Here is a 15,871-nt window from a genome sequence, read left to right as displayed (position 1 = left end):
TCGCTGCAGAGAAGTCCAAATAGGGCCGTTTTTGTCAGATAGATAGCACTGCCCTAGATAATGAACACTTTATCTTACAAACCAACATCTTTCATCTTAAATGTTGGAATGCTGCTTGTTGAAGTATGAAATAACCCAGCAATAACCTCTAGTCCATTGTGGCCCAGAACTGCTTGCCACTAAACTGAATGGTTTCCTTTACTGAGGTGCTCTACAAAGTATACTTTTTAGGTTTTTTTCAGCCTCCTACCCCAGTGTCCATTGTCACTTGATTGTGAAGTTCCCGCCTGTGAAGTTGCAAACCTTACTTTTAGTTGGTTGCTTTTAATCTGGTCTTGCCTGAAAAATTAGATATGTGAGCTTATTTAAGCTTCACATAAAATAATATATGTACCATTAATATGTAGAATAAAGAGTGAGGTAATTTTACAGATAGAAGGAAACGAGGCAGTTTTTCCCAGCATTTTGTGTGTCTTTTCTTTTTAATATAGAAGCGCTAACATTTTTATCCTAACCCCCTTTTCAGTTAACCATGCATATGTTATTTAGCCTCTTAAAATAACACTTTTCTTATAAATTAAAGGCTTGAGCTAGGTGATCTTTAAGATCCCTCCTCATTTCCTTTTTCCTCATGCTGATGGTAATCCATTGTCCTCTGATGTCTCATAATAGTCTTGCTTTACTGAATTGAATTAAAAAGCACTTGGATTTTAGAAGTTAGTAGATTTTGCATTAAATAATATCCTTCGCGTTACCTTAGAGTGTTCCCATTCACCATTTTCACCTTTTTCACCTTTTTCACCTTGTTTGGCTAAAGGGGCCAGAAATTTGATTCTGAATAATAAGCAGAAGTTTTCTTAGAATGCCCAGCCCATGGTAGATTGTCTTTAGACACCTCTGCCACCTTGAAGCATGAAAGTTTTAATGCAAAGAAGAAGAGATCAAACTCTAATGAAGACTAGCAGGTTCTCTATTCACAGATTAGAACAGGTTAAAAAGAAGAGAGAAGCATATGTGTGCAGGCAGCGGAGTCTGGTAAAATAAGTTCGGGCTCAGAGCCAGAGAACTTGGTTCTAGCATAGTGGGCATGTCCTGTAGAATTTGTATTTCAATTCGTTTAACCGTAAAATTGAGACAGGCTGCCTATCCATTCTCTTTTCAGGAATCATTCTGCCATTCCCATGAGAGGCTAAATAATTGATGGGATTTTACAGTTTTGCCTCAGGCCCTGAAATCTAGTCCTTGAAGAAGGACTGAATCATTGGCCAGGGATCCCTAGTGGAGAAATAGGGACAATTCACAGTCTAGTACCTTTTCCAGTATATTCTATTTCTGTATTGAAAGTTTTTCCAGGGAATTCCCTGGTGGTCCAATGGTTAGGATGCCACACTTCCACTGGCAGGGGGTGCAGGTTTGATCTCTGGTCGGGAAACTAAGATCCCGCATGCTGCGTGGCCAAAAAAAAAAAAAGAAAAAGAAAAAAAATAATAAAAGCAGATTGATACGTGGCATATTCATTTGTAGCCAATGGGTAATTTGAGACATTAAATAGCATGTTTCTAGAAAGTTTTTCCAACAAAAAATGTTAAAGAAAGAGTCTGAGTTTTCTTAGCGTCATTCATTCCATTCACTTATTCAACAGATATTTGCTGAGCACAGTCCCTGCTTTTATGGAACATACAGTATAGTAGGGAGATGGATATTTAAGAAGTAAATGCAAATAAATAATTAGAAATTGTGGCACACGCTGCACAGAGCAGCAAGGTGTGAAGAATACTTACTGGGGCAAGTGAGGTGAGGTCGAGGTGTCCAACTTTAGATTGAGTGGGTCAAGGAATAATTTCTCTAAGACAGTGATGTTTAGTCTGAGAACTAAAGGATAAGAAGGAAGACAGCCAGGTGAAGAGTGGGGGAAGACCATTCTAGACAGAAGGAAGAGCATGCTTGAAGGCCCTAAGATGGGACAGAGCTGGAGAGAAGTAAGGGCTAGGCGAGTGGAATTTACAGGCCATGCAGGGAAAGAGATGAGATCTTTTTCTGAGTGTGCTGAGAGGTTGCTGAAGGTTTTCAAACTCTGGCATGTCATCACTTCATTTACATTGAAGAAAATGATCTGACTGCTGGGTAAAATGATTGGAGAAGTAAAGAGAGCAATTGGAGGGCGATTACCATGGCTGCCATAGCTCTTCAATTCCACTCCCCCCACCCCACACACAGTTAGCAAGAGACTTTTTTTGCCTGTGTACCCACTGAAATATGTAAGTGAATAATAAAAATACATAAGTAGAAATTTTAATATTTTCCTACACATGCTCTGAGCATATGCAAACTCATTTTGGAGACTACTAGTCCAGATCATTGCTTCTCAGTGGGGGTGATTTTCTCCCCAGGGGACACTTGTCGAGGTCTGCAAACATTTGGGGACATCAGAGCTGTGGAGGTGCTGCTTATAGAGGCCAGGGATGCTCTTAAACCTCCTACGGTGCACAGGATAGCCCTTCCACACGCATTATCAAGTCCACGATATCATCATAGACTGAGACTTAGAAACCTCAGTACAGATAAAAGATGGTAAGATAGGGTCGTGGTCATGGTTTTAAGGACAAGTGGACGCAGTCAAGATACATCATGGAGAATGAGATGGATTTCAAGCTTCTCATTAGTTAGAAATAGAAAATCCCGGGTATAAATATCCGGTGTCACACAATACAGGAATTGTAGCTCTTTTTCTTTTGTATTAGAGAACCCATAGAGTTTACTAATATTCAAGATACAGCTTTTATTTCAGGCATTTACTCGTATGATTTCAGTTTATATGAAGTTGATATTAGGAATAATACTTCACCTTTTATTATAATCTTAATGTTTGGTACAGAAATTATATGGCAGACTATTTTGAGGGATTTTTTTTTTTTCACATTGAGAGGCAAGATAGTGTTTTGGGCTGTGAGGTCCAAAAGGTAAAATCAAGGATACTATGTAGGTACTTACATAATCATTTAAAATATAAACATTTTAAAAAAGTAAAAACCATTCTAAGGTCATGAGTGGTAAAACAGAACAGCCAGCCAGCCAGCCGGCTAGTTTTGACCCATGGGCTGTAGTTTGTTAAACCCTTCTCTAAACGAATCGTAATAGCTAGAGCACGTTGGAGGTATTTGAAACAAAACTCTGTTCAAAGTTGTAGAATCTATCTATAGATTGTATAATCATTTTTTTTAGCTATTTGCCTGCAGGTGTGGAGCGGTGGTGGGGTGACCTTCATATTCGTAAAGGATAAAAGAAAATATTTCAACTTGTGTTAGTAAGAGGGACTAACCTTTTATACATTAAAAATCTTTAGTGGTTTGTCCTTTGCTCGCTTTAAAACTTGGTAAGCTACTGCCCTCTTGTGGGAAGCCTATGTCATAGTGCTGCTTTGTTGCCTTTATTTCTCTGCTCTCTGATAGACGCAGCCACACACTCCAAATGATCTCTCTTGGAGAAGACGCCGTGACACTTAATTATTACTCTAACAGGTTAATCATAGCTGTGGCTTCTTCATATCAGTGATGGCTACAACGCATTTCTGAAAGGAGCAGAACAAATGCATTTTGAAACTTCCCTCTTCTGCAGCAGACTTGTTTGGTTCTCTTATGGCCCACCTTTCACAACTGGTCTTGCACACACATAAAAAAGGCCTGTGTTTTATTAACTACATTTAAGTTTTAGAGAACGAGTGAAATTTTGAAGACAGATATGCGAAGAGTATGGGTAAATAGTTAAATGTTACTAAGCTTTTACAAATCAAATTCTTATGCTTTTCCTTTTTTAATGGATCTTGGAGTAGAGTTTTTTTTTTTTAACTTTTTAGTTTTGAAAAAATTACAGAAATATCAGGCCGTTGCAAAGATAGTACAGAGAGGTCTCATGTGCTCTTCACCCATTTTTCCACGTGGTTATATCTTATGTATCAATAATTATAGTATAATATCAGAATGGAAATTATCAGTTAGTATAATGTGTGTGTTTAGTTCTATGTCATTTTATCATGTGTAGACTCATGTAACCAGGACAGCAATTAAGATACAGAATTATTCCGTCACCACAAAGATCTCTTTCATAACACCCTCTAATAGTCACCTCCACCATCACTGACCCCTGGAAACCACTAATCTTTTTATCATTTCTATCATTTTGATGTTTTGAGAATGTTATATAAACAGAGTCATACAATATGTAACCATTTGAGATTGGATTTTTTTCACTCAGTACAATGCTTTTGAAATACTGGTTCGTATTAATAATTTGCTCCTATTTTATTGCTGACTAATATTCTGTGGTATGGATATACCACAGTTTATCCATCACCTTTTGTCCTCAACCAGACAATTTCAGTGCTTCTAATTTGGGCTGTTATTGATAAAGCTGCTATGAACAGTCATATAGAGATTTTTGAATTTCGAATGCATCTTTATTTCCCTGTAATAGAATGCCCAGAAGCTCTGGGTTGTGTGGTAAGTGTGATGTTTAATTTTGTAAGAAACTGCCAAACATTGTCCAGAGTGACTGCTCCATATTACATTCCTACCAGCAGTGCATGAGAGATCCAATTTCTCTGTATATTTACCTGCATTTGGTATTGTCACTATTTTTTATTTTAGTTCTAATAGGTGTGTAGTGGTATCTCAATTATCTGTCCCTTATGTCTAGTGATGTTGAACATCTTTTAATGTGTTTTTTTCCCACCTGTATATTCTCTTCAGTGAAATATCTATTCATGTCTCTTGTCCATTTTCTAATTGGATTGTTTGGTTTTTTACTGCTGAGTTTTGAGTTCTTTTAGTATATTCTAGATATGCATCCTGTTGTCAGATATGTGGTTTGTAACTGTTTTCTTCCAGTCTGTAGCTTGTCTTTTCATTCCACTTACCAGGGTCTTTTGCAGAACCAAAGTTATTAATTTTAGTAAAGTCCAATTTATCAATGTTCTTCTTTTATGGGTTATGCTTTATTGTTTGTTTATGGATTGGTGTTATGCCTAAGAACTTTTCAACAAGCCCTAGTTTTCAAAGATTTTTCTCTACATTATCTTCTAAAATTTTTATAGCTTTATGTTTTACATATGAATCTGTGATCCATTCTACATTAAGTTTTGAACGAAGTATGAGATTCAGATTAAGGGTCAATTTTTTGGCCTGTGGATATCCACTTGCTTCATTACAGTTTGTTGAAATGACTATCCTTTCTCCATTGACTTGCTTTTCCTCCTTTGGTAAAAAATAAGTTGGCCATACTTCCACTAGTACATTTCTTTGTTCCACTGGTCCACTTCTTGTTCTCTCTTTGTTCCATTGATCTGTATATCTATTCCTCCACCAACACCACATGCTGTTGATTATACTAGTTATGGAATAAGTCTTGAAATGAGGTAGAATGATGCCTCCAACTTTACTCTTTTTTTTTTTTTCCAAAATTGTTTTTAACTACTTTAGTTTCTTTGCCTTTGTATATGACATTTTAGAATAATCTTGCCTCTATCTACAGAAAACCTTGTAGGGATTTTGTTAGGAATTTTGTTAAACCTATATGTTAATTTATGGAGAATTGACCATCTTTACAATGTTGAATCTTTCAGTCCATGAGTATGACATGTTTCATTTATTTATATCTTCTTTCATATCTTTCATCACCATTTTGTGGTTTTCAGCATAAGGTCCTACACATGCTTTATTAGGTTTAGACCTAAGCATCCCCCCTTTTATTGAGCAATCATAGATGACATTGTGTTTTTAATTTCAGTTTCCTTGTGTTCATTAGTATATTGACACCCAATTGATTTTTATATGTTGATCTTGTATCTTGTAATGTTGCTGAATTATTACTTCCAAGAGGTTTTTTTGTTTTTGTTTTTGTAGCTTCCTTGGGATTATCCAAACATGCAGATGACAAACATGCCATCTGCAGATAGGGACAGCTTTGTTTTCTTCCTTTCCAATCTATATGCCTTCATTTCCTTTTCTTGGAAGTCGGCTAGGACTTGCCATACTGTGTTGGGTAATAGTGGTGAGAGCAGCCATCCTGGACTTGTTCCCAATTTTAGAGGAAAAGCCTTCAGCCTTTCACCACTGAGTATGATGTTACGCAGTAGTTTTTTTGTAGATTTTTTTTTTTTTTTAAATCAGTGTGAGGAAGTTCCCCTCTATTACTACTTTTCTGAGACTTTTTATCATGAACGGTTGTTGAATTTTGTCAGATGCATTTTCTGCATTGAGATGATCATGTGATTTTTCTTAAGCCTGTTAATATTGTAGTGGATTACATTAACTGTTCAAATAATTAACCTTTCATCCTTAGACTAAACCTGACTTAGTCATGGCTTATGATAATTTTTTAAAAATATACTGGTGAATTCAATTTACTAATGTTTTGTTAAGGATTTTTGCCTGTATTTTAATGAGGCTTATTGGTTTGTTGTTTTCTTGTAGGTTTTGGTATCATTGTAATACTGGCTTTGTAGAATAAATTGAGAAGTATACACTTCACTTGTGTTTTTGGAAAGAGTTTGTGTAGAGTTGGTATTAATTCTTTTTTTAAAAACATTTGGTAGACGTCTCCACTGAAACTCTCTGGGCTTTGGAGATTTTGGGGGTGGGGGGAGTTTATAAACAAATTCAATATTTTTCATAGTTATAGGACTATTTAAATGACCTGTTTCACAATGGATGAGTTGTGTTAGTTTGTACTAGCTCAGGAATTGGTCCAGTTCATCTAAGTTGTCAAATTTACATGTGTGGAGTTGTTCATAGTATTCCTTTATTATCCTTTTGCTATGTGCAGGGTCTGTAGGGACATCCCATTTCATTCTTTTTTTTTTTTTTTAATTTATTTTTGGCTGCGTTGGGTCTTTGTTGCTGCACACGGGCTCTCTCTAGTTGCGGCAAGTGGGAGCTACTCTTGCGGTTCACGGCATTCTCAGTTGCGGCGTGCAGGCCCTAGGGTGCATGGGCTTCAGTAGTTGTGGCGCGTGGCCTCAGTAGTTTGTGGCACATGGGCTTAGTTGCTCCATGGCATGTGGGATCTTCCTGGGCCAGGGATCGAACCTGTGTTCTCTGCATTGGCAGGCGGATTCTTAACCACTGCGCCCCTAAGGAAGTCCCCCATTTCATTCTTGATATTGGTGATTTGTGTCTTTTTTTTCTCTGTCAGTCTTATTAAAGGTTTGTTAATTTTATTGACCTTTTCAAAGAACCAGCTTTTTGTTTCATTGATTTTTCTCTATTTTTCTCTTTTCAGTTCCCTTGATTTCTGCTCTTTTTAATTTCTTTCCTTCTGCTTGCTTTAGGTTTCTTTTTAGTTTTGTGAGATGAGAGCTTAGGTTATTAATTTGAAACTTTCTTTTTAAATGTGAGCACTTAGTGCTATAAATTCCTTAATCGCAGTACTCTTTTAGCTATGCCTCACAAATTTTAATAAGCTGTGTTTTCAATGTGTTTTTTAAATTCACTTCAGACTTCTTTGACCCATAGATTATTTAGACATATATTGCTTAGTTTCCAAGTGTTTGGTGATTTTCCTATTATCTTTGATTTTGATTTCATTGTGGTCAGAGACAAATTTGGTATGAGTTCAATTCTTTTAAATTTGTTGAGGTTTACTTTATGGCCCACGGTAAGGTCTATCATAGTATATGCTCCATGGGTACTTGAAAAGAATGTGTATTTTGCTGTTGTTGGGTAGAATGTTCTTTAAATGTCAATTAGACCATGTTGGTTAATGCTGCTGTTGAATTCTTCTATACCCTTTGTAATTTTCTGTCTATCAGCTGTTGAGAGGGGTATTGCCATGTCCAACTGTAACTGTAGATTTGTCTGTTTCTCCTGTCAGTTCTATCTGAGTTTGCTTCACATATTTTATATCTTGATTGCTTGGTATTTTAATTGATGTTAATATAGCCACTCCTGCTTTCTTTTGTTTAAATAGCTTTATTGAGATACAGCTCATATACCATACAATACATTCATTTAAAGTATACAGCCAGTGGTTTTTAGTGTATTCAGAGATGTGTGCAACCATCACCACAGTCAGTTCTAAAACACCATCATACCTCAGAAAGAAATGCTGTGTCCTTTAGCTATTGCCCTCCTGTTCCATTCCCATCCCATTCTACTTCGTCTCCCCTCCCCTCCGACCAGCCCTAAGTAACCACCAGATTTACTTTCTGTCTCTATAGATTTACCTATTTTGGAAATTCTATATAGATAGTATTATATAATATGTAGATTTTTTGTGTGATCAGCTTCTTCACTTAGAATAGTGTTTTCAAAGTTCATCCATGTATCAGTACTTCATTCCTTTTTATGGCTGAATAATATTCGATTGTACCGATATGTCACATTTTATCCATTCATTAGTTTGTGAACTTCTGGGCTGTTTCTACTTGTTTCTTGTAGACAGCATGTAGTTGGGTCTTATTTTAATCCACTGTGCCAGTTTCTCTTTTCATTTGATATGTTTGAACTATTTATATTTATTATAATTATTGACATGGTAGGGCTTAAGCCTGCCATTTTATTCTTTTTTTTGAGAAAATTGTTCTCTCGTATTTGAAAACGTATTACATGATTCAACAAAAACATCACACACATCATTGACAGACAAGGGAAGTTCCAACATATGTCTTTATTGCTCAATGTTTCAGCTTTTTCTTACTTTGTCTTACTCTTTAAATGAAATAGCATCCAACTTTTGTATTAGAATTTTACTCATTCATCACTTGCAACCATAGGTTAAGCACAGATGAGTTATATGAAAATCGCCTAACACATTCTGTGAGAATCAGTGGCTAAGTGAAATTTATAATAAAGTATATACTTTATTCGTTGTAAAATGTGTGCTACAGATCCTTTCTGTCAGTAAAATTTATAATAAACTTACGTCATTGGTTGGGAATGTAATTATTCATAATAGGTAAGAGATAGAAACAATCTAAATGTCTGTTGATGGATGGATAAAGAATAGATAGATAGATAGATGGTATCATATACGAATACGGTTGTGTGTGTTCACACATATGCAACTCCCCCCTCTCCACCAACCTCAACCCAACCTCAATGATTGTTAATCATTGAACAGCACATCACTGTGAATTTTTAGAATAAAAGGTACCTACAATTTTAGTTTAATAATTCTAATTCAACAGACTGAACTGATAACAAGCAAATGTTTTATTCATACCTTCTATTTCACAGTATTTATTATCTTTATGTCATGGTCTGTGAGCTGCTAGTGGTTGATTACCACAGAATGACATTACAAGTCTTATGGTTAGATGCAGTAATTATATGAATACAATATTCCTTCTTCTGGGTATTGAGAAATTTTGCCTTGGTAATCACTTAAGAGAATGTTCACAATTAAGTTAAATTCTTCTTGCTCTCAGATTATAAAAAATTTTAGTAGCATCTCGCTTCTGTTTCATGTCACATTGATATTGTAGAAGGTAGAAAAGAGGTTACCCTTGTTTGTTCCCTTGAGGATGGTGCAGACCATGTGCATAATGTCCACATGTTTGAAGGATTTTCTAAAATGGTATTTCGTAACCTGACACACAGAGCAGCAAGAAATAGTCTAGTACTTCGGCACTAATACTTTGTAATATATATTTCTATTCATGAAATCTTATTTAAGAACATAGCTTTAAAATTATTCAATGTTAGACTGTCTTCTCTGACTTGGTAGAGACCTTTCAGTCTCCACTGTAGTACTAAACAATTGTACGTATATATAACATCCCCAACTTTTTTTTTTTGTCATGGATGGCTTTATTTCTTTAATGTATGTTTATGTTCAGTATCTAATTCTAAATTTGTCTTGACTTTCCCCCTTCAGTTTAATGAGTGGTGTTAAGAATAATGTTGGAAGAGGGATCAATGTTGCCTTGGTAAATGGTAAGAATAATTATTTTAGCTTATGAATGTACTCAGTGTATATTCATATGTCCCAAAGTAAAATGCACTCTAATATCAAGAGATCAGGTGAGAAAGAGCCAGGCTTGACATTAAAGCCCTCCCCACACCCTCCCAAAACACCAACTGTAGGTCGAGACTCTGCATCTCAGTATTTATAGCGTGCTTTCTTGGAAGCATCCAGCTTGCTGTCCAGTGAGTAGAGAACTTCCCATGAGATTGTCAGGATACAACCAATCTAACATTAAATTGATGAATCCTTGCTGCAGATTTTGGAATCCTAACATAATATAGATGGACGTGAATGAGGGTTTATAGAATGACAGAGCGTGGTGGACTACTGGATGGGGTGTGGGGCTGAGTGAAGAGTAGGAGTCGATTGTAATTTTTCAGTATCGTCCACGTTGAATCCTGAACATCTCGAGTGTTCTTGCAAAATCACATCTGAAAGTATGAACCCGTGAAGTGAGACTCAACTGCATACTCGTCTTCTCTTTCTGGGACAGTCACCCTTGTAAATCTGTATAGGGTGATTATAAACCACAGCCACCTTCTCCAGTTCACAGTGTAGGAAAATATTGTTTACTTCTTTCACAAGAGATACATTTTTGTGTTTCTACTTTCTTCATTTTCTTAGCTATAAAATGTTCTATACGTATTTGTCTATTTAATTGATAGCAAAAAAAATTTTTTCAAAGGGAATTAAATACAGATTATTTGAAAGATGGCTTTGACAATAGAAAATAGCATGGATTCATGGTTTTTTTTTTAAAGGTTTATGTATTTTGGGGTAATTTTAAAATAAGGGAAGATGGTAACACATACGGATGAAAAATATCTAACTTCCAGTGATCTACAGTCAACAGTGAACTTCTGTTTGCTACTCTTCAGCTTACAAGATTAGTGAGAAAGTCCTATTCAAAAAATACCCTTTTAGAAAAAATTTTCAGATGCATACAGTTCAAATTTTAAGTATTTGTCATAATTCTTTCTCTGCTAATGAATTCACATCAGTCATTGGATAAGATCATTTGTCTTATATAGTGTAGAGTATATTTCAGTTGCATAATTTGCTATGAATTCAATCTCTTTCAGGAAAAACAGGAGATCTAATAGACACCAGATATTTTGACATGTGGGGAGGAAGTAAGTATGAATAACATATAAGTGTTCTGCTGCTGGCACTGAATCACATCAATATAATGTAGCCCATTAATGAGAAAATAATGGTACTAATTTTGTGTTAGTTCATTTTATTACTCTTTCTTTTCACTGAATGTCTAGCTGTATTTAAGTGATCAGTCATACTGCATACAGTTTGCTTTTTATAAAAATTGTTGGTGATGTGTAATTAAGAGCAATAATATCACAATTGAGATTTTAAAAAACTCTGAGTCCTGCTTTTTGCAGGACAACTAATTCAAAGCTTCGGGCTCTTTTAGGTTTCTGCCTGAAATTTCTCAAAAAAAGAATAAGTAATTTGAAGAAGGACATAACCAGTGTAAGCATTCTTAGCTGACTGAATTGATTTCTTTTCATATGATTTTTCAGTCTCAAAACTAAGTTTATAACCAGGATGATTATTCAAGTAGATGAATATTTGAGAGAAGGAATGGAATTTCCTTTCTGGTTTACTGGACTAAGAACAATCCACAGATGATCTTCCTAAGTTGGAAGTTCCTCAAGGAGCAGGTGGAAGTTAGTCACCAGCATGCAGAGGGAAGGAACTGGCACCTCGAAGAAGGATGTGCCTGAGAGAAGGAAGGCCAGCACTGATTTAGCTTCTGATTCTTTTCTAAGTCGAGGCTCTCCCCCGCACCTCCCCATTCTCATCCGCTTTGTATATTCCCTGGAAGCCAGCAGTTGTTAGGCTTCCTGAAATTTATCTTGTTTTCAGACCATTCAGCTTTTCTAATATTTCTTCAGCTTGTAATGAGATAATGCATGTATTATTTATTTTTTAAATGAGATCAGAAGAACTTTGCATAGCTGTCAAAACTGTGTAAACTTAAAATGTACCATCAGTTTTAGATACTAAAGGCGTAATTGGTTCTACCAAAATTTATTGCATGGAATAACTCTTATGAAACTATTGTCGAAATCACTCATGTGACCAGAAGCTCTGGTATTTCATCTCAGGTGGATTAACTACTGCTAAAAATACTCCTCAAATTAAGAAGAAGTTGTAAATTACTGCCATCTTTGGATTTAAATTGAAGTGATTTGTTAGCTGCTCTGTTACATTTTTTCTGAATTAAAAATGCTATTATTTTAAGATAGAATTCAGTTAGAGAAAATCTTTGGAATCTTTGCTGTGGAAAGAAACTGAGTAGATTTGAAGGAACCCAGTTTTGAAGTAGTATTAGACTTGGGGGCTGTAAGGAAACCTGACGTTGTAAGGAGTTCAAGATGTAGAATAATTTGCAGTACCTGATCAGCCTCTTTGGCATCATCAGTTTATTGTCACTGAAGTGGTGTTTAAGCCCTTCTGAATCTTGATATACTAGATGAAGCAGGTAAAGACTGCAATATTTACCTTAATTAGTTTGGCTTTTAGTGATAACTAACCTACATTCCTTCCCCTAGTTTATAGTAAGTAGATATGCCCAGGAGTTTCTTTAAATCAGTGTGTGTGTGTATACAGTTGTCCCTTGTATCTGCAGGGGACTGGTTCCAGGACCCTCCACGGATAACCCATAATCTGCATATGCTCAAGTTCCATAATTTGACCTCCATATCTGCAGTTATGCATCCGCAGATTCAACCAAGTGTGGGTTATGTGGTACTGTAGTACTTATTGAAAAACCATCTGCGTATAAGTGTTCAAGGGTCAAATGTATACATATTTATATAATTTTTTTTAAATTACAGATCCTTTTGTGCATTAAATAAAAGTTCTCTGTCTTCATTTTTAGAAAAGTATCTGTGCAAACAATTTGCCATGTACTCAGGGAGTCCATGAGCCTTTCTCCTGCTCCCCTAAATTTCTTACTTTAAATCATAAGTCATGCTTTAATATGACTTTGCTATGGTTTTTTCATTTAGCCCCTGGAATATCAGTATAAAAAACGTACAGGATGAATCAGGATTGGGAAATTTTAAGTTGATGGGAAACTTAATTTTTAACCTGTTCATAAGATTTGTCTTTCTTTTGGTTACTCTACGTTAGAAATTATTGATTTACAAGAACTTCATTTTTATATTACTAACTTTTAAGAGATTATCATGATGTTTACTCAGTCATTTAAAAAAAAACCCAAAAAACCAACCCTCAACCCTTTCTTTTTTTTCAGATGTGGCCCCATTTATTGAGTTTCTGAAGGCCATACAAGATGGAACAATAGTCTTAATGGGAACATATGATGATGGAGCAACCAAGTATGTAAACTTAAAAATTTATGCAACTTTTCAGAGTTATAATTTATAATAATATAAGAAATACATTTTCAATGAAAACATTTATAATATAGAGCAAAATAATCCAACTTTCAGATGAACACCATTAACATTTTTTTATTTTGCTTTCTTCTTTCTTGTATTTATTGTGATACATTGTTGTGAAATTAGAATCACGTTGTACATGAAGTTTGTTATACTCATTTGTGTTCTGTTTTTAACAACTATATAGTTTTTTCTGACAATAATATTCTTCAGTAGCATTTTTTAATGGCATTTCCCGAAGTGTGTTCTGTGAACACACTTTAAAGCTGTAATGGCTCTTTTAACCTTTTATCATGTTACGTTTCCAGGTCATTTTACCCTCCTGGTTGGATTTCTTGGGCATTCTCTAGGTGATTATTGTCTCTCTTAAAATGGTGCCCCAAGTTGGACATAGTGTTCCCAGATGTGGTCTGGCCAGTACAGGGTACAATGGAGATGGTAGCTCACCATGTTTGAGAAATTACATTTAATATTCATGGAGACTAGTGTTGCATTCGTTTTCTTTTGGCAGTCACGTCACATTTTTGGTCAACTTAAATTCTCAGATCTTCTCATTTGATCTCAGATTTTTTTTTTTTTTTAAACCACTGCCAAGTCAGGTCTTCCTCCCCATTTCAGAACTTGCTTTTGTTTAATGTGAATGAAGGACTTTATATTCATATATCCTTGTTAAATTTAATTTTGCTGTTATTGGCCCACTTGGTCTCGATTCTGACATTTGTCCTATGAGGTTTCCATGGCCCAGGCTTCATACTCTCTCCAGAGCCTTTCAGGTGTCTAAATCTAAGTCATTGACAAACATGTTTACCACAGGCGGTGCGCCACCAGCTGGAGGCCGCCTCCAAGGGATTCATCTAGTCATCAACTGCAGACCTGCTTTTCAGACAGTTTCCACTGTATCCTAAGAGCCATACCATTCAGTTGCTGTTTAATTGTTTTATCTTCTGAGACCATCAGATACTCACTTGAAATTCATGAACGATGCTAATTATAATACCCTGATCTACTGCCCCCAAACCTCTTCTAAATCTGAAATATATGAGATGGTGTTAACTTGGCTTTATTTATTCCTGCCTCCTTCCAGCTACTCCCTTTCTCTTTTTTTTTTTTTTGTTAAATTTTTGGCCGCGTTGGGTCTTTGTTGCTGCGCACGGGCTTTCTCTAGTTGCAGCGAGCAGGGGCTACTCTTCGTTGCGGTGCACAGCCTTCTCATTGTGGTGGCTTCTCTTGTTGCAGGGCACAGGCCCTAGGCGCGCGGGCTTCAGTAGTTGTGGCTCACGGGCTCAGTAGCTGTGGCTCGTGGGCTCTAGAGCGCAGGCTCAGTAGTTGTGGCGCACAGGCTTAGTTGCTCCACAGCATGTGGGATCTTCCCGGACCAGAGCTCGAACCCATGTCCCCTGCGTTGGCAGGTGGATTCTTAACCACTGCGCCACCAGGGAAGCCCTCCTTCTCTTTCTTTTCTTCTTCTTTGTGTAATACTCACAGGAGATCCATTCTAAAATTTCTACTCCATTCTAGAATTTGCTAGGAGTTAGAATTAGTTTGATTGGACCATTGTTTTTAAAATTTTCCTTGTCTTTTTTGAAAACTGGAATATTTAACTAACCTTTAATGTCTTAGCATCTTCATTTTCCATGATGCTTCTAAAATAACTGACATGACCTTGAAGACTTTATTAATAAGTTCCTTAAGAATTTAAGTGTGTGACATTTGTGGGCCTGGAGGCTTAAATTTATTTTAAAGCACTTAATATGGACATTCCTGAACTACTTTTCCCTTTTTATGTTGACCGAAGAGTGTTTGCCTCCCTGGAAAAGACAGTTGTGCTTTGATCTTGATATTATATCATTCTTGTGAAACAGTGGGTCCCTTCATTATTTGTACTTGGTAGCAAAAGTTCTCTCTGTGGCCTTCAGTAGTTGTATGAGTCACATCTCATTTTGAGCACTCAGGTCTTCCTGGTAGTAGTAGTAAAAGTTTTGTCATTAGTAACATGATGTGCCTTGTATTTTTGCACACTTCCTTTTCTCAATTTGAACCCATCACACAATGTAAGTGGACTCAGGGAGTTCAAACCCATGTTGTTCAAGGGTCAGTTGTATCTCCAAAATTAATGCTATGTATAAATATATTAGTTACACTACACTGCCTTTTAAAGAAATGGGGCATTTTGATACCCGCTGTATCAAATGCTCAAAATATTGGCTGTGTTGCATGGTTTTAAACTTCTTTTTAAAGCATGAAATCATCTTTTACTTACATAAAAGATATCAAAAAGGAATAATAAAAATCCCCTAGATTCTACATAGGCAGATTAGAAAACTTTAGAAATTATTGAGAAAGTTGTCTTGTTCTAAATCTATAGTTAGATATACATAGGGACATGCGGCAGGGCTGCCCAAGACCACCCCCAGGTGTGATGATTCACTGGGAGGAGTCACAGGACCCAGCATACAGACCTGCTCACTCACTGCTATGATTTG

General features: G+C 36.1%; 1 protein-coding gene across 2 annotated transcripts in view; it reads left to right on the top strand.

The window, feature by feature from the left end:
• The window catches only part of FAM3C (FAM3 metabolism regulating signaling molecule C), a 47,988-nt gene that overhangs the window by 26,327 nt on the left and 5,790 nt on the right, over positions 1-15,871 (top strand). For both annotated transcript variants that reach the window (XM_067746839.1, XM_067746838.1), the window contains 3 exons: positions 9,871-9,929; positions 11,043-11,093; positions 13,241-13,325. In XM_067746839.1, the coding sequence (XP_067602940.1) occupies positions 9,871-9,929; positions 11,043-11,093; positions 13,241-13,325 (195 nt within the window). The remainder of the gene's footprint in view (positions 1-9,870; positions 9,930-11,042; positions 11,094-13,240; positions 13,326-15,871) is intronic.

Source organism: Pseudorca crassidens, chromosome 8 (assembly GCF_039906515.1).
Source record: "Pseudorca crassidens isolate mPseCra1 chromosome 8, mPseCra1.hap1, whole genome shotgun sequence".
Lineage (NCBI taxonomy): Eukaryota > Metazoa > Chordata > Mammalia > Artiodactyla > Delphinidae > Pseudorca > Pseudorca crassidens.
Note: the sequence above shows the minus strand (reverse complement) of the source record. Positions and strands in the feature narration are given on the sequence as shown.